The 19,890-nt window shown below is 41.5% G+C and overlaps 1 protein-coding gene and 1 long non-coding RNA gene across 2 annotated transcripts in view; one reads left to right on the top strand and one right to left on the bottom strand.

Moving 5' to 3' along the window:
- Positions 1 to 132: 132 nt before the first annotated feature.
- On the bottom strand, positions 133 to 1,753 carry LOC142090540 (uncharacterized). The gene is made up of 3 exons (XR_012676578.1): positions 1,280 to 1,753; positions 384 to 441; positions 133 to 260 (listed from the first exon to the last, which is right to left on the bottom strand). It is a non-coding gene; the product is annotated as an uncharacterized LOC142090540 (long non-coding RNA).
- PIGL (phosphatidylinositol glycan anchor biosynthesis class L) overlaps positions 1,635 to 19,890 on the top strand; it is a 73,979-nt gene continuing 55,723 nt past the window's right edge. Inside the window, exons 1-2 of the mRNA XM_075168595.1 lie at positions 1,635 to 1,899; positions 6,493 to 6,592. Of these exons, the coding sequence (XP_075024696.1) occupies positions 1,635 to 1,899; positions 6,493 to 6,592 (365 nt within the window). The remainder of the gene's footprint in view (positions 1,900 to 6,492; positions 6,593 to 19,890) is intronic.

Here is a 19,890-nt window from a genome sequence, read left to right as displayed (position 1 = left end):
CGGAGCGGGGCGAGAGGGGCGCGGGGGGCACCCCCGGAGCCGGCAGGCCGCGGCCGTGCCAATGAATGGGGCCTCTGGAGCCGCGGGCGGCTCAGAGCTGGGGGGCGGGAACCCGTCCCGGGCCCGCAGCATCGCCCGAAAGGCGCCCGGCCCCCGCCGTGCCCTTCCCGCCCCCCGGGCTGCCGCACCTCCGCCGGGGCCCCGTCAGACTCCCGCGCTGTCACCGACGTCGTGCCTCTGCCTCTAGCGACGAATGACTTCTGAAAAATGTGAGAGGGGTTTAAAATCTCAAATGTCTTTTTATTCCTCCACCCCCAATGAAGAGTATGTAAATTGTTCCCTGCTTTTTCAGTAAGGTATTTCAAATCTGCATGGCGTTTTACCTGCAAATATGTAATTCCAGGTGTGCTAAGATCACAAATGAATCTCTTATCGGGTTTACTATGGGAAAAAAAGGAGATAACATTAGGCAAGATTAAAATATCTCGTTGTTACAATTTCCATTAAATACGAGAAGTCGTATCCCACATTTGCGGGATGTGTCCCCACACAGTTATTTATTCAGACTAATAAAGCAGGGGCTCGCCCTGTGGCAAACAGGATTACTTATAAAACATGTATTGTACTAAGCACGTAGCTATTACAGTAGCTGCCTTCCACTCTGTTAAGTGCTATGTTCAGGTGACATGGCATCTCCAGGCTGAAGTGTTTGCAGCCTTTAATCCCGGCACATGCCGATGACTACCTCTATTCACTTGGAAGTTAAAGTGTCCAAATAAAAGTCTGTGAAGTCAAGTCAGGCATACATTTTGTGAGGCGTTAGCTACTCTTCAGGTATTGAATTCCTCTCAATTGCTTTCCTCATTTTATCCTTAAAACCTACCCAGCTAACATACTCCACCATTGCTGACTTAATAACACTTGTCTTCCATATTGCCTGTTTGACTTGAAAAGCGAAGTTTCCAAGCCATCGTGTATCTGGTTGCCTTTTTCATGTTTATTTTACTACTTCCTGCCTCCTTTTGCTCTACAACCTTCTCCAAGGGTTGACTTCACTGCTAAGACATACCCAAACGTTTTTTTTCCCTTGCAGCTACACTGGGGATAGCCAGCAGATCTGCAGATAGCAGAACGCGCCTGAAGATAAGCTCCTCTTGCCCTGCTTTTGAGGTTTCCCTTAACCCGCGTCTCTTCCACAGTAGTACAGCACAGGGATAAAAGGTATTACACGCTGACAAGCTCGACTTTTGTGACTATTAGTTACTATTTCTTAACGTACCAGCAGGGTCAGCTGGTGCGCTGCAGGGCCCGGGCAACGACGGCTCTCCCCACCGACCTCCCCACGGGAACGGCCCCCGTTCAAACCCCGCCCGCGGGGCCCCGCTCCCCGGCTGGGACCCTGCCAAGGCTGGCGAGGGCAGTGCGGCGGGAGGCCTCCCGGTGTGCCCCTCCTCCTGGGCAGCCCTGGAGAAGCGGAGCCGGGGCACGTTTCCGCGACAGCGGCCGAGCGGCCCCGCCCCGAGGCGGGGAAGAGAGGGGAGGGGTGCGGGGGGGACCCTTTCGTGCCCCGGAACCTTCGTGCCGCCCCTCCCGTTTCCTGCCGGAGCAGCGCGAGGGGCGCGGCGCCGGTCGCTATGGCAGCGGGGCCGTGGGGCTGGGGGCTGGCGGCGCTCGCGCTGCTGCTCGCGCTGCTGCTCAGTGGCGCGCGCCGCCTGCGGCGCCGTTACGCGGCCGGCGGGGCTCGCGCCTCTCTGAGGGGAAGGGCGGCGGCGCGGGCGGATGGCGTCCGCGTGTTGCTGGTGACGGCGCACCCTGATGACGAAGCGATGTTCTTCGCCCCCACGGTGCTCGGCTTGGGCAGGGCGGGCGCCCGCGCCGCGGTGCTGTGCTGCTCCCCAGGTGAGGGGGGACGCGCCGGGAACGGCGGGGCACCCACCCCCGAGGTGCCACCGCGGCCGCCCCTAGAGGCCGGGCTTCCCGCCCGTCACGTCATGGGAAGGCTGCCATGATGTCTTCCCATGTGTGGCCTCTCGCTGTGACGTCAGCCCCCGGGCTATGACGACGTGTCAGTGCCCCGGAGCAGCGAGCGGTGGCTGTACAGTGGGGCAACCCCACTCAGCTGTGGCGCTGCGAGTGATGAATGTGATGCCACACATGATGTCATTGCTGTGCTGAACCTCAGGGCCCGCTAGGCCTGTGCTGCCATGACAGCATGGCTCCGCTGTGAAATACTTGTGCAGTGGAGGAGGTGCTGTGCCATCCATCTGCGGTTCGACGGCATGGGTCTGGATCGCGGCACGCTGTCGTAACATCCCGCACGCCCCGGAGAGCTGCCGCGCACGGGTGCCTTTGGTCAGAACGTTACTCTCTGCAGAGTTTCAGCAGCTGCGATCAGTAGCAAAATCTCCCTCTATAGCTGAACCTTGCGCAGTGGTTTCACAATCCAAATCTCCTGTTGCAGCACTGAGGTACTTTCAAACTGTGCGGAAGTGTCAGTAAGTAAAAAGGCGCTGTTTAGCACAGCTTTTTGGCATCTCCTTGTAACTCTGTCGTCTTGTAGAGGACTTGCTTGGATGATCCAGTTTTAATGTCATAATGATACGTTCACTGTAACACGTCTAAAAATAACAGTTGCATAACAATCCAATCACGGAAAAATAGGTCTGAAGGGAACCTGAGGTCGTGTTGTCCATCAGTCGACCCGAAGGCAGCATCAGTGTGTCTTCATTTGCTGCACACAAATGTCTAGTTTGTTCTCCAGAACCTCCACGGAAGTTCCTCAGCCTGTGCGGTCTGTGTCAGCGCTGCATTAGCTTTTCTTCAAATCACTTTTTTCCCGAATCACTGGTGTAATTTAAGCTTGTTTATTTATTTTTCCTATCTGCCATGAACATGGAAATCAGAGTATCCCTTTGTAGCAGCCTCTTACATATTTTAAGACTGTTATCTGCCTCTTCTTTCTTATCTTCTCCAGACTAAACAACCCCATTTCTTGCAATCTTTCCTCATAGATCATGTTTTCTAAACCTCTGATCATTCTCATTGTTCTCCTTTGGACTCTTCCAGTTGGTTCACATCTTTTTTGAAGTGCAGTGATCAAAAACTAGAAGCAGTACTCCTGCTGCGGCCTTTCTGGAGCTGAATACAACAGAAAGATTCTTACAGGCTCCACTGTTTCCCAGATCAAGGATTTTTCACAGCACGTGACACTCTTGTCTTGTGTTCTTCTCGTGATCTACTAAAGCTCCAGATTTAATTTTTTTTCTGCAGAACTGATACCTAATCAGTTATTACATTGTTCAGCTTTTTATGCATAAAAAACAACCTCCTTTTAATTTATCTTTCAGAAATACTGCTATACCGGAATCCATGAGCTGGTGGTGAAACCTAAAGATACTTTTTTATGTTTGTTGAGAGGAGTATCTTACATCTTAGACTGATAGCTACTTACCTTTGGGAAAAGGGCCCCCTGTGTTTTTGAAAGCTCCAGCTAGTTCACTGCCAACTTTTCTGTTCTTTGTTTTCAAAGCCTTCTGTCATAACAGACCATCTAGGTGAGAAGACAGGGATTAAGCTATTGTTGAAGTCCAGCAGTGTAATGGCTTTACTGATTACTCTACACCTCCCATTCAAGATTTAGTGCAGAGCTTTCAGTTGTCTTTGCTGAGGGACAAAAGTCTGTGGATACCGTTTGGCTTTTTCAGAGCTATGGAGAGATTACTGAACTGCAACTCTGCCATTTCAGTTTTGGAGACTAATACACTCCTGCTATTAGAGAACTTTCCAAAGAAATGTTGTGTTTCAGTTTATTTTGTTAAATTTTCTTTTTTCTTTACTCCTGATTCAGTGACATGACACATTCAGTGTGTTTGACACTGCCTTCTATGTACTCTTTTACATGTCTTCGTAATGGAACTAGGAGTCCATATAGGAGAGTACATTCACTGAGCTAATAGATTTTTCTGTGCCTCTTACTAGTCTTTTGGGCCATTCAGATGGTTCATCCTCTCATTGTTTGTGTGATTGATGATGACAAGTGAGTTGATCAAAGACTCTGCAAATTGTAACGCTGAGACAAAATCATTACTTAGAAACTGTCGTACTTGCAGTTTTCAGATATCAATCAAAATGACTTAGAAATGAATTAGAATTACAGCACTGTGAAAAAAATCAGTCTTTTCCACACTGAATAATCTTCAGTTGAAATAATAACTCAGTATAAACATGCTTTGCTCTCTGTAGTAGCTGACTGTCTATTGTGAGTGCTCCATGGATAAGGTCCAGCAGCATCAGCTATTCAGCTGTTTTTGCTCTCAATAGCTGCCTATTTTTTCTTGTTAGGATTTATATATTCCTGATGTCCTGACACATTTCTCAAGCTGTGGAACATGGATCTGTTCCTTTGAGTTCAGTAGAAGTTAGGTATTTTGAGAACAGTGGTACTATTTGGATAAAACATCACCTGCAGTCAGCTATTACACTGCATTGCAGCAAAAGATACCTTATCTTAAAACACTAGTGTCATTAACGGCCTTGCAAAAAATCAAAATAAGTCCCGTTGTACTGATATAATCCATCTAGTAAAGGTGCACACTTAAGTTAATTTTGCTGAAGCTGGAACATGCAATCTAAGCTGCAGACTACCAGGTTGACGTGTTCCTCGGCAAACCCACAGATAATTGTTGTCATAGTCTCCTAAAACCATTCACTCACAGTCTGCAAGAAGAGGGTTTTTTTCTAGTTACTCTTTCCCTCTTTGAAAATTTTACAAAGCTTGCTAGTGATGGTTTGGATTGCAACACTGCTCGAGAGAAATGCTAGATTTAGATGACTCACACCCACAACAATAAAAAGTTCTAGTGTAATTCAGGACAGCTGACTACAGACTTGAATCATACATTAATACTCAGCTGTATTTTTTTCATTTTACAGCTTCAAAGTTAAAATTGGGTTGCAAGTACTGCCCTGCACAGGGCAACATTCTGGAAGGGGCCATCGTGGCTCTGGCATGGACTTTGCATGGCTGATGCCAAGAAAAAATAAGGGAATGTCAGGGCAAGATGAGAAGAAAATAATTCAGTGAAGAAGGAGGCAATGTTTTAAGACAATGGATCCTGTTTCCTTGCTAGTTGTTGGTCTCAGTGTGTTATAACTTCTCCCAAATGCCTTATCTAAATTAGGTTTTCTCTCTTCTTTTGGTTCTGTAAGTTCTTTGCAATCTTGCCATATTAGTTTCTGCCTGAATTTCCTCTGTGAATGATTCAGACTTCTGAGAAATCTTTGTCTCAAAACAGAGATTGTTATGATGGAATTCCTCATTTCTTCAAATCTTTTTAGTTCCATCACTGTATTCTATTGCAGTGTCCTAGTGTTATATGACAATTACTGCTCATTAGAATTGGCCCAGAATATACTATAAACTTTAATCACTTGAAGAATACCCCATGGGACAGGCTTTCCGTGCGTTATCTCAACAGTTCTGTTCCAAGTACTTTGGACTTGCTGTTCAGCCTGGCTCTGTGGGCCTCTGCTGTTAAGAATACAGGAGGGGGTTCACAGCAGCATGTCTAATAGTGAGGGAGGAGTGACTCTTTGGCTTTTCCTAAGGAGATTAATTATTACTGATTTGTTGTGAATACTTGTTTTTAAAAAAAGTGGACTAAGATCCCACTAACCTCTTTCACAGATACAACCTGGAAATTTGCCAGTGGTAACAACTTTTAGTCACCGCACCGCAAAGGCAATTTCTCCTGTGTTTATGAAAAGATCTTGCTCAATTGTTTTGTAGTGTATTGGTGACTTCCATTCAGAAAATGTGTAAGCAGTTAGTCCATGTATATGCATATTAGAAGACTCCTTTTCTTCCCCACAGAGCATGGGCAGCCTATGGAATTCACCAAAAGAAATACTAAATCTTGCTAAAAATTTAACAATGTTCAGAAGTGGATTTAGGCATCTACCTAAACAAAATAAAACAAAAAGGCCAAACAAAAAACTCAGAAGAGCTAGAAATTGTGATGTTTCAAGGAATAAGACATTTGCTAATCAAACAGGTGGTTGGAAGCAGTTTCCCAAGCAGGTTATTCCAGAATTGTTGTTTGGAAGATCTCCTGTGTCTTTGGCAGAAGCATTTAACTTTGGCCGCTCTTAGGATGAGGATACTGGACTGTTTGGACCACTGATCTGAATTGACATGGCAATTTCTGATGTCCTTGCCAAATAAGCTCATGGACGGCTACAAGCCACACTCAGTGCATAAACGTGAGGAATGTAGTCGAGGTGGGCAGAACTTTGCCTCAGCATTTTACCCTGAGCGAAGCCGCGTGTTGCTCAGATCAAAGCTGTGGAGTTTGTCCCCTGCAATGTGTCTGTTCCTCAAATGATGCCCTTTTATTTAATGTGTGATGCTTAATGCTTTGAGGAAGAAAAGAGGAATTCATTCCAAGCTAACCTGAACTAAGTTAGACAGTGTTGCTGTGTTTGCTTTTTCAGGAAATTATTACAATCAAGGAGAGATTCGTAAGAAAGAACTGGAACAGAGTTGTTTTCTTCTGGGGATTCCTGCTTCCGATGTAACAGTCGTTGATCACAGGTAACCGGTTTTCATTTATAGCATAATTTCATTGCAGTTTTTAAATAGGGGGTGAAAGTTCACTTTAAAGTTCAGTGAAAGCATACTGTGTCATTCTAAAAAGTCTTGAGGAATCTCAAAAAAAGACCATATTAGATATTTTTGTTACCTCTTAACATAAATCTAATTAATGCAGAAGACAATTCAAGTGTATAATGGGGATCATAATCCCTAGGTTAAGCTTTGTTGATACAGCATTTAGAATGACGATAACCATACTTGTTGGGGTCTGGCACAGCGCATTTGGGCAGCATGATCACATTTTGTTACACTTGTTGCGGTGTTACACAGTTACAAATTCACTGAATTGCCTGTGGCAGGTTTGTCTGTAGGCTAATCTTTACCGGGTTAGTGTGGAATTCTGTTATATTTATAATCTGGTTTAGTCCTGGCTAAAGACAAAAGTGAATTGCAGTATTAAAGACAGTCCATAATAACATGACAGTAAGATTCTTTCAAATTAAGCCATGCAAGATTTCTGTTTTTGTAAGGTCTGATGTTGTTTTCTTTAGTTGTGTGTAGATACAAAGGTAGGTGATAAAGCTGACACTTCTTTGTTTTGGGATTAATTCAGGAACTCTCTTCTGAGAAGGTGATTTAACACTTTGAATCAGTGAAACTCAGAACTAACATTATAAAGGCCTCTTAAATTGCCCGATCACTGTCTATTTGGGGTTGATAGGAGCTGAACTAGATACTGATTGGTAGGAAACACGGTACAAGTGGTTGTTTCAATTGTAAACAACTATAATACAATCCATAAAGAATATTTTTGTTTATGAAGAAGTAACTTTAATAGCAACATACTGATTTAAAGCCACGCCAACTAGAAAAGTCAGAGTTGAAAAAGATCTGGCTCCAGGCAGGCCCTTTTCCCATGAACATATTTTCCCTTAAGCTAAGGCAACAGAAACCACAGTCCACAATATGAATCTTCTTGAGTTCTTTGCTTTTTTTAGCTTTAGGTTTCTCTCCAAGTTTTCAGCTCACTTAGGAAAACAGCATAGGAGTTGTTTTTCCTTTGGAATGAAAAGAGATGTTTCCGTTCGCTGCTCATGAACTGGTTTTGGATAACTTCAAGTTTTGTAGTACAATCATATGACAATGCCCAAAACATTTTGGGGAGGGATAAGGAAAAAAGCTGCTAAGCTTTGCTAAGCATAAAGTCTGCTCAATGAACCATCTTTTGAAATTAACACAGAGCCCAGAAGCCTACTGGCCTTTCATCCTCTAACGCAATGTGAGGTTGGTTTTTACGTGATGCAAGTTTCCCGATACTTCTCAGTCATCCTGCAGCGTACACAATCTAGAGGACTGGTTTTTGCACGTAATACTTTGGTTTGCTCTGTAGGAAAGTGAGGGCCGTTTCAGAGAAATAGCTTGGATCATGCGTCTTTATTACTTTCATTACTAGTATTACACATATTTATATAAGTAATGACTGATACATGATTTCTCCCAGTGAATGCAGTGCCTGAAAAGACAGATCCATCCCATTGCCCAGAGCTTCTGGGCATGGACTAGAATGTACAACGTCGTTCTAAGAAACAGGTTCAGATTTGAGGTCTTTATCTCTGAGGTTGGATTGCTATGAGATAACCATCAAATCGTCTTTGTTGTGCATTCAGGGAGTGAACTGAAGTGAAGTTCTTGCTGAATTTTGCTCAGAGCTTGTTTACACAGTGAAGTTAAGTGTGTTTACAGTGCATTATTTACTCTGCAATAACTCACCATGTGGATTCTCTTTATGAAAAACATCTGTGGATCAGGTGTTAGCAAAATGGTAGAGGATCAGGAATAATTTCTAGATGACACTGAATTTTTAGAGTAGCTCATTTTTAAAGTACTATTTTCCAATGGTTTAAGCAAAGCACTGGTACTCAGGGTTCTTGAAACTTACTCAAAGTTCCTGGATTCCTTAAAGTCAGTAGCTTTCCTATGCCTCTGTTATAACTTCTGTAATTTACAGATTATACAAAAATATTTGCCAGTATGGCATGATGTGAAACTTGCTAAATTAATACATTATCTACTGCTAGATTTCCATGTAAATTCTTGTCTATGGAATACAGTTCAGGAGGCTGTTCCTCTTTAGCATTTTGTCTTCGGTAGGCACTGTTTAAGATCAGAGCCCTTTGGCTTCTTGTGTTCCCTTTCTAACTCTTTGGAAGATAATTTTCCATCAATGTAAAGAACTAGCACATCACTTAAGGACTGCAGCTGGCATGCTGCCCATCTAACATTTCTTGTACAAACACTGGATGCTTTACATTATCCAAGCTGCAGACTTGTATTTTGGTAAGGAAAGCCCAAAGGATTGCTAGGTCTGGATCTGCTCCAGCCATTGTAGTGTGGAGCTGAGTCATGCTGCTTCCTCTTTCTTTGCATGATCTACAATTGAGTGAGTAGAATTTTCAAGATGTAAAAGGGGAAATACATCTGAAAAGCAAGGTGATTGACTTGCTCTGTAATCTCACTTGGCCAGGCAGGTATAAAATCAACATGACATTTTGAATTGTGTGTGAACTCGTAAAGAGAAAGCTTCAGTCAGTCAGCCTGTGATGAAATCTGTGTTAAAGACCAATTCCTTATTAAGCAGTTCCTTGCCTTAAACAATGACTCTCTCAAGTATAGCCAGGATTCCTAGGGCAGGACTAGTTCAGTCTCCATCAGTCAACTGCTTTGCACTGATTCTTCAGCGGGTGTTTGATGTTGTTACTGTGTTTTTTACCTCAGTTAAAGACAACTCAAATCTTCTGCACAAATACGGTCCCAAACTGTACCTACATTTCAGCCCTAGAGATTGGAGGTCACGTGAATCTGCCACAGAAAAGTTCTTTGCTGTAGAGGGTATGTTCAGGAGTGGAAAGGGGCATGCATTACCACGCAGCAGCCAGTTACTGTAGGTGAGCAGATGGGCATGCAGTTTTCCAGGCTATTTCCTACTTGTGAAAAATACAGGTCAGGCACCAGATTTGCAAAGGTGTCCCCCTGAGCTGTCATGTAATTATCATAGCTCCAACACTACACCAACTGAACAGCTGCTTTTAAGAGAGAAAAAATTTATACTCTGCTTTTGTTACCATTCCCACACTAGGCTTAATACTTGGAGCAACTCAGCTCAGAACTAGGACTTGTATTGTTCAAAGTTAATTTCTGTACTGTCACAATTATTCCTGCTGCTGGGTGAGGGAGGAGTAGCAAGAGAGAGGGGTCTGAAACTCATGTAAGATAAAAGTCATTTCATTAATGATATAAATGGTGATGTAAACTCTGTGCTTTTGGTACATTTTTATCATCTTATGTGCTGCAACAATGGACTTTTTGTAGCTGTAAAGATGAGAGATAATTGGTTTTATCTACTGTGCCATGATACCAGCTTAATTTTCACAGAAACTGGTATAGTTCGACAGATCTGCAGTGAAGATAAAATGAGCATAGCTAAAATATGAGTGGTATAGATACCTCTAATGCAAACACAGACTAACTCAACTGACAAATCTGCTAAAATTATATGTCTAAAATAGTAGGTAAATCAGATGCTGGACATTTCTGTGGTGGCAGAAGGATCTAATTTATAAAGCATTTGGCTGCACTGCAAACAAAAAGGGACATCCATTTTCACCAAAAGTTCTGTTGTTCTTTAGGCATGTGTTAGACTTTGCTGCCAGATTTAGCTCAAAGTTTAAATTGCTCTGGACATCCACCCAAAGGACATGAGTGCTTGCAGGGCAGGGCAGAACTCCCTCCATCTTGAGAAGAACAAGTCTGAGTAGCTGATTTGCACTTGAGATGTGTGACAAGGACAAGGTTCAGCTTAGCAAGAGGAGAGCTTGTAAACAAGTAAAAAGTGAGTCCTGCATTATCATAAAACAGGGAGATGATTTCTCTTCCCTTCTGTTTAGAATATGCAGAAAAGAATGCTTCAGTAGCAATGTGAAGAGAAAAAATGTTCACGTAAGAGTTGCTTTGGGTGCTGTTCTTTGATGTGGCACTGCTACACGTTTTCTTGGTTGTTGCTCTGTCTGGTCTCGAGAATATAGTGAGATGAAGGTGCTGTAGCCTCCAAAAACAGTTACCAGGCCACAAGTCATTGCCATAGTTTTCGATTTGTAAGGATACTTTGTTGGGAATTTACTTATAGCTGAGAAAGCTCTCTGTAAGTAATTAATCTGTGAGTACATGTTCTTGAGCTAGAAAGCGCTCTCTCATGGTATATGGAAAACCAGGAGTTAGTATCTGATTGATCTAATATTAAGAGTTAGTTAAGCTCCCATTAACATCGGGCACATCTGCCAATGCTCTGGCTGTCTACTAGTCTGACATTACATGTAAACAGATGTTTTCTAAGCTGTTTTCACTTTCTGAAGAGAACAAGCAAAAAAGAAGCCCAAATTATTCTTTGTTTCTAATATCTGTTTTGGGTTCATGGAAAGATAAATATCAGGCATTTTACTGCAGCTTCTGAAGCTTTTGTGCACGGTTATACTGGACAGAAAGTAAAACTGACTTTGCATCTTTAATATGACAGAAAATACTTGGCCCAAGTTTGCACTGCAAAGAAAATAATAGCCGAGATTTGTGTAAACTAGAAAATTTTCCATTCAAACTACAAAGGCTTACTGCAAATAATGTTACATCTGTTTCCAAGTTTCCATGGAAATTGTACTCCATTTGCTTTTTTATTATTATTATTTCACTTAAGTCCAAAAGGGCTCTGATTAGACAGTGGACAGGAGAGAGGACATCTGCCCATGGAGAATCACAGGCTATCTGCAGATTTTTTATGAGGCTGCAGAGAAGCTCAAATTCTTTTTTCTTTTTTTATTCACATAATAATTCTTCGCTGTAATTACCTTGTTACCCCTACAAGGTAAATAGGCTTTATTGCACTTCCTCATGTTTAACTTCTAATGAACTTCCTTCCACAAGCTCCCCATGTCAGAGAATTGAGTCTGTAAGTGAGTCACGGGAAAAATATATCCTTAAATAAATAGTGTGTGTGTCTGATTATGATGATCAGAAAGATATAAAAACACTCAGACCTTTCAGAGAATGAAATATGTAACTGGAAATTTGAACCATTTTATTAGAATTTAGAAACATATACAGAAACATATACAGTTAAGAAGTATATCCTGTTGATCCAGTTCGGTTTTACTGTACTTATGTGGTTCATAGATGGCTTTATTGATTCCAATGCAGGGTGCTAAGCGCATGAAAGCTGAAGATGCAAGCTATATAGTGAGAATATGTACTGCAGTTAAGAAAGCTTGCCTGAAAACTGAGGGCATCAGGAGAAATGCAGAGATAAAATCATGGCCTCAGTAAAGTCTGGTGGCAAAGCTATCAGTGATTTCATACCAGTTTCTGACTCACTCATTTGCAGACCTGTGTCATCTTGCTGAATGAGATTTTTTTAAAATGTATTTATCTTACTTAGGTGTTTCTGATCAGAAAGGTGATATTATTCCCCGATGTTTCTCCTTTCCCTGTTCTTATATTTCATATTTTGGGATCAGTATTTAATAGTTTTAATTCTGCTGAAATAATTGTGGTAATTAGTTACATTTTGTCTTCCTAAGTTCCTCGTGGTATTATAGTTTGACATTTTATTTTATTGCTAATTCTAAAAAGCTGATCTATGTGCTAATTAAAATTGCTGCCATGCTTTATTCTAGAAGAACTGCATAGTTCAGTAGCGAGTGATGGGATCCTCTTCATCTTACTTATTCCAGCAACGCTGTAAACAACTTTACTTTTTGCAGAATTTTCTTTAATTAAGAATGGCATCTGTGGGACCAGAAAATCTTAGATGTAAATTGGTCGCACATTCAGTGTATTACAGGGAAATCAACCTACATCTTTTGAATCAGTCAAACATACTCGTAATCATCCTGAATACTAACACGCTTTACCATTAAAAGAAGGCATGAAGCCTTTGTCAGTCAGGTGGGTATCTTGATGTTTATGTAATCACTGTAGCCAAATTTCACTCCTGTTTAGTATAATTCATGAAATTCAAATTGTTTTCTTTCTGAGAAGACAATAAAATATTTGGCCACCCTTTTTTATTTACATTTCTAAACAAACAGATAATTTTTCCAAAATGCTTACCACATGGCAGCTCATGCTGATATTTTAGGACATCAGAACACTTTATAAAAAGGCTTATATCAAAGTCTGCCTTCCAGCTTCTGCTTTTATGTGTTGCTCTATGCAATAATTTAAGAGGAAATTCTTCTGGGGATTGAGATGTCTCTCTGCCCTCCAGGAAAGTTGCTTTCTGAAACAAAGGCTTGTATTGCAGTAAGTTAGGTTTAGCTATTCTGTCCTAAGTTAGATATTTTCCTCAATAAGGAAATCTGCCCTCTTGCTTCTCTGGGGTTTCTGTGAACCAGATCCTTTCTCAGCTTTCTAGCATAATTAACTTCCTTGCTGTACAAAAAGGGGGAAGGGTCTGTGGTGAAAGGGAAAATGATCCTTTCAGTGCCAAAGGGGCATGTCCCCCAGATTACCTCTGTAGAGCAATGAGCAATGGTCCTTTTCAAAACATTCAAGGATTCCCCTTCAGATGTCAACAGAGACCTGTCAAACCACGTCAGTGAAGTCACAGCAGGGTTTGATTAAGAGCAAGAGTCTGGCCAGAAAAGCCAAGGGCTCTGAATAAATGCAGGGGGAAGTGAAGGACTACTGCTAAAGGACAAAATGTCTTTATGGAAATCGAATCAAACCACTAAGCATTGATATTTATACTTTTAATGTTCAAGATTATTTTAGCAGAATAAAAAGCATGAAATACTGATCTCAAAACATGAAATATGAGAGAAAGAATCCCAGCCATCCCCCAAAGCTGATGCAAGTTTGATTCAACTTAAAAACATCATCACTGGTAAGCTGATAGAAAGAAAAGAAATAAAGCTGTGCATAATAGCTGTGTTTCAGGAGTCTGGGAAAACTGGCTAGGGCTGAAGACAGGGAAATGCACTAGAAGTATTTTTTTTGTTCTTTGTTAGTTCACACCTTCAGAAATGCCTTTGACTGTTCTTTTATTAATGGCTTTTAAAAGTCTCCCACATACGTTGAAGACAGGCATCTTCTTTGGAGCAAAGAAAGCTTCAGTGACCCATCCTGAATTTGTGGGTGGTTCATGTCGCAGCTTTGCTCTCTCCTAGTAACACAGATATGCTGACTGGAGCAATTCTGTAACTAGACCACTTTTGTCCATGCAGAAGGAAGTGTCTCTGGGTTTGCTGGTTTCCAGTGTAAAATTCAGGGTTTCATATTAAAATATTTTGGGTAGACTTTCTTCATAAGAACATAGAAACATAGAAAGATACGGTCATTAGATTAAAGCTATTTTCAACAGTTATACCCAAGAGTCCTCTTGTAAACATGACAAACTATAACAACCTATTTATTTTGCCAGTTACACAGCAGAACAATACAATGGGTTTTGCCAACAGACACCCTGAGGAACTAATGGAGAATGACAGGCGTTTCCCCTTTGACCCCGGAAGGTTCCCTGCTCCGATAGCCCAGCAACATCTCTGTCAGTCACTCATTTTAACCTGCAGCTGCAAACGCCTTGCTGTTAGTTATAGGCAGACTGGGGTCTTTTATCAGAGAAGAGAAAATGGTCAACTCTTTTCCTTAAAGAGTAACAGTTATACCAAGTAGTCACAGTAAGTTAATCAAAGAGGAGGAACAAACAAAAAAATCTAGCATGGATTCAGCTTAAGCTTTTGAATCTCTGCATTCCTCCCAGCTTACTCAGGGAAAATATATTCCGATTTCTACTGGGAACACTCTTAAAAGCCTTCTCACAATAATGGATTGGGCGTTAACGCCTTGTTCACAAGAACTGTGTGGTTTCTTTGTGTGTTCTCATAATCTTATTTTAATTGTAGCTACAGTACAAAATGTTGAGTGCCTCAGTTAAAATAAAGCTGTGAGATCTGACATGGTTTGGAAACATCATCAAGTTGCATCTGCCAATGGACTTGCATTTTCTGCATGTCAGGTAATTACTGTGCTGGAAAACAGAGGAAGGGGATTTGCAGCCTCTTTTGGTCAAACTCCCATTTGGGATTCAGTCTAGAGAAGTGCAGTTACATCAATTCCTGTTTTTCCTAAAGATCAGGATCCTAGGTGTACTAGGTAGCTCCGGCAGTTAGTGTGTATCTGTACTCACACTTTAGTTCGAGGTAATTGCAGTAACTTCCCACAAGTTGCCTCAGTCTCTGGGAGACGAGAAGTTTCAGTGTGTCCAGCGGCCTCATGATATTAAAACCAGTTGTTGGTTTATTCTTGTTCCCTTCACCTAACTTTGCTAGTTCAGGCAGTCACTTGAAAATTTATGGAATAATCAATATCTGAGCCTTGGGAGCAAGACTTTTATTAGGCTCATTAAGGACAGAATGTTTCCAATTACAAGGCATAGTGTCAAAGGCTGTCAGATCACTTTAAATGCCATGATATGCTGTCTTGCTGAATGCCAGCAATATAATTCTCATTTCTTGAATTCGTTTTCAAAATTCCCATTGAAGTCGGAAGGCATCTCCTATGCTGGCAGCTAGTGAGAGAACATAGGAAGCAGTGCATACAGTGCCCGAGGGATGAGTGGGACGCATCCCCTTCCGTGGCAGACTCACAGGGTTGAGTTGATGAGCTGCAGGAGTAGGGTGTCCTTGGGGCATTTGGGACAGGACCATGAGGTAAAGGAATTCCCTGAGAATTTCACCTCCCCCTAAAAATAATTGCAGGGCAGTCAGTGGGGACCTTTCTGGCTTTTTTATATAAAAAGACAGTGTCAGGATAGGAAAAAAAAATAGTTGCTTTGTGCACGTCACTCCTGGGTAATAAAAGGAGATTAGTTACTTTCATGTTGATTGAAGTATTTTATTTTTCATAGGAATAGCAATGTTTGGATTGCAGACACTGTAAAGACTTAGTGGCGTTTTTGTGAGGATATAATTTACAAATTCCATGTTTTTATACAAGATATGTTTTGGGTCTACATCAACCCAATTCTTCCATATAGGTGGTAGAACTGGAGCTGTAGAATCTTGGACGTCTTCATTTCTTTCTTTCCTCAGAGCCACCTTCTGCTCCCATCAAAATCAGTGGGGGTTGGCCATTGACTTCAGTAGGACAGAAATTGTCATTGAAACAGTCAACAAGAGAAGACAAAGTCTTGTTTAAAAAAATGTTAGTATGGGGAAAGTTGGAAAAGCAACTGCACAATGGATGTTGTGTAAAATGTGTTTTCTCTTAATGACCTTCCAGTTCAGATTGGCTCTGTTTACATACAAATCAAAAGCTGGTTTGTCTGACTGCCAGCACAGCAAAACTCAGTCTGGGATCTGAATATCCAGCTGTGTCTTTTGCCTCTGACATCCTCCCAGTAATAAAAGTTGTGTGGCTGGGATTTGGCTAGAATTGCAGATGATGTGTGAGCCAGAATTGAATTCAGCCTGCTCTTCCTCTGCAAGACAATAGAAGTTAAAACTTGTTTGTGTCAATAAAATAAGCATATACAACTCATAACTCCTCAGGGACCAGATATGATAAATAAGATGCTTTTTTTTCCATCATCACATTTCTAACTCTTACCAATGTTAGTAATAAGTCTGTGAGAACTCAGACCTTTGTCTTCCTCATTTCGAAGTTGGAGCAGAAGCTTTTATGGGGTTTACCTGTGAAGATGCAGCATCCAGAGAATAGACACAATTATGATAACCTTTGCAGAGCTATCTAATCCAGGTTCTTTCTTCTTCACTTTCAAACTCCCTGAAGGGCACACTATGTTAAGTGCTGTCTTTGCTCTGTAAGCCTGTCCTCTGTTAACAGCTTCTCTGCAGATTGACAAAGTGACAGAGACAGTAACTTCTTCACAGGTAAAATGGTACTGCTAGCATGCCTATTAGTTATCACTTTCCTGTTTCAGCCTTTTCTCCAATGGTATGTTAGTAAACTAGGCTGCTTTGTGTAGCAGAGGATCTCAAACTTTGCCTTACAGCGGTTTCTATTTGGTAGCTTGTCAGGAACTTGGGTGCTGCACCTTGTGAGACAGATGCCAGTGGAGCATGTGGTGATGGAGAGGTTTATGGGCTACTATCTGGATGTTGGCAAAGCTATCTCAGTTCATAAGGGAGCAATGCATGATGAAACTGTATTTACTGCGGGGTCTTCTTTCTTACAACGATGGTGAAAGCTCTGGCTGCAGTACAGAGCTCTGTTAGCAATTTCACTTGCAGCTTGCACTTTGGCCACCTCATTGTAAAAGGCTGCTTGTAAAGCTATACAGCAGTTAGGCACAGCATTTGTTATCTCTACTTTTTCCATTAATAAAACCCTATTTGACAGATGATTGAAAGCTCTTCCAGTTGACAGTATCAGTGTGGATCAGCAAAGGTGTTCTCAGCAGTCTAGAATCTGAGGCTTCCCAAATGCTTCTAGCTGACTGCAGTGGGGTGCTGCTCTGCAGCAGCATGATCCAGGACCGCCTTTTGAAGCATCCTACAGCAAGAGAATTCCCATTTGTATTTTCTTGGCTGAGTTTGTTGTGACATGCCCTGTTATTTTTGCATTCTGTGTCCATTCTGAAGTTCCCCCAGGCATCCCTTCAAATGAAACATTGCATCACTGAGGAAGTGAAGCCATTAAAAGTGAATGCTTTCGCCAAACACTTGGAGCAAATACAATCAGCTCTCATCTACCAGAAATGGACTTGCAAGTTGACATTGCAAAATTTGGGAAGAACAATAGTCCTTTCTTGAGTGATTTGATGCAGTTTTTCAAAAAGCTGAGCTGTGCTGTTATTTTTTTGCCACATCATGAATGAAGGTTTTAGATTTGCATAGAGCAAATGTAGAAGGGTTACCAAGCAAAGTAGTTAGAGCATGGAGCTTCACACTTCAAAATCCTTTTGAAGGAAGAGAAATTTTATGTTCTCTGCTGAACTCTGCGAAGGTCTCTGACCTTCTCTGTGTTTTACTTTCATCCTCTAATAATCCTGCCTTTTTGCAGAGCTGTGGGGATGGACCAATTACCGTTCACATGGTGTGAAATGCTATATAAGTGTTAAGGATCATTATTAAAGTTTTCCTTGCTAGTCAAAGGGTTAATTTCTTTCTCCAAAGAAGGAGATCTGATTTAGGTTTGGCACAGGAGGAGGGAAGACAGAGGATTTTGTTCTGCAGGAAACTAGGTCAGCAGGTTTTTATTATCGTGCTCGACAGCCCAATATGGTTTGCATTTAGGAATGAACTCGGTTGACATTGTGTATGGTCGATTTCCTCTTCCCAGAAAGCAGGCCTCAGACATCGCTCCATACATTATGGCTTTCCCAAATTGAATGCAAGAAAATATTTAGCTGAAGAAGCTGAGGCAGTTGTGAGTTTGTGGATATGTTTTTATAGCTGTCTGTCAGGAGTGCCTCAGGAACACAGAATGAAGTCCAAGATATTTTGGAGAGGAGGAACAATAGGGCTGGAATTTTTTCAGTCAATGAAGTGCATCAGAATCACAGAGATCTTCATTGTTTTTACACCCCATCTACTGATGATTGTTCTTATAGCCTGTAGCGTTGTTTGGTTTTTGTTTGGATGTGGTCAGATTCTGATCTTGGTCCTGCCAAAGTAAATTTGGAGTAATACCCTTGCTTTCTCTGAAGCTACTGCCGTGTGTGGCTGAGATCACAGTCTGGTCCTGCAAATAACCTTTAGATGGGGAGTTTTCCATTGTAACTTTTGGACCATCATGTCTGATAAAAGATTTAAATAATCTGAATAATCCAGAATCTTTTACACATCTTCCAGCTTTCTTGATCATATACCCTGGAGTGTATTCTTTTCCTGGGCAACGGAGAATAGATGTCTGTATTCTTTACCTCTGCCTATTGAAGACCAAATTGTGGCAGACATCATACATGTTGGAGAATTCAGGCTGCCTTTCTTTACAGATTTATTTTTACTTTACTGAATAATGAAAATCCAAGTACTTATAACTTAAAAAAAAGTCTACTTTGTTTTGATTGTAGGGATCAGGTAAGGGTGATGGAGCTTAGAAAGGCCATTGGTAACGCTTAGGAAAATTTCTGAGTAATAGGATTTAAGGCTGAGTATCTATTTCCAGTTTTATACTCTTCTTGTTTTACAGACTTTAATGTTAGTTAATGGCTCTTCCACATAATAAAACCATCTAATTCTGTCCTGTTCTAGTCTTTATTCAGTTCTGGCATCAAGAAACCCAGACATTTTTGCAAACCAAGTTTGGCTTTTAAAGCTGAACACGGAAAATACAGGCAATACTGAGAAGAACAGACATCAGTAGGTTGCCAGCAATTCCTGGAAATAATGGAGTTTCACAACCATTCCCTGCAGATTGGACATTTAGGGAGGAAAAATATCCTTGTGGCTTACATGGACAGAATAATGAAAATGCAAAGTCTGTTGAGAAGGTTTATTATGGTAAAAATTCAAATGCCATTCTAGGGTTTAAACCAAAGAGCAGCATATCAAATGCCTCAAAATGATGACAGCATAGAAACATACAGGTCAGAAAATTGCATATGGTCTCTCCTGAACTTGCTTTTAATGTCGTGTTAGGCTGTACATTTTAGTTGTCCAGTGCAGTCTCAGCTGCAATAAATGTGCTCATATAATCATCTTTTGAAATATGAACATGTTAAACAGGGATGAAGAAAGTTGGTATTTCTGTAATACCCTTGTGCTCTTACACTGTTGGCATCTGTGACTGAGAGCCAAGAAAATGCCAGCGCACGTCAGAATGAGGGGCATGGAGAGGACTTGTAGCAGGCAGACACGTACACACAATAAACATCCGAGCTGAGGCAGCATTTTGAAAATTGCCTTCTACATAACGAAAACAGAAGGGGTTGTAGGAGAATCTCCATAGCTTCATTCAGGGATGACGAATTATTTCACTCAAATTCGTAGTGACACAGAAAATGTCACTATGTTGCTGGAAGACTTGGGTTGTATTCCTTACTCCCTAAATTGAACTAAGTTGAAATAAACTCTTAGCTCAAGAAATGAGAGATGGCAAAGACACTCTCTCTCTCTCCTGTAGTGGCTCTCCAGAACGTATATTATATCTCTTGAAGCTGTCAGCTATGTGAAGCTTTTGGCATGTGACCCATAGGATAAATAAGTTTGGTCATTCTTGCTGTGAATAAAAAGGGTAAAATCCTACATTTTTATAAAGGCTTTTTCTTCCTCAAAAGAGTCCAGAAA

This window comes from Calonectris borealis, chromosome 19 (genome assembly GCF_964195595.1).
Source record: "Calonectris borealis chromosome 19, bCalBor7.hap1.2, whole genome shotgun sequence".
NCBI lineage: Eukaryota > Metazoa > Chordata > Aves > Procellariiformes > Procellariidae > Calonectris > Calonectris borealis.
The sequence above is the reverse complement of the archived record's forward strand: the minus strand, read 5'-3'. Positions and strand labels throughout refer to the sequence as shown.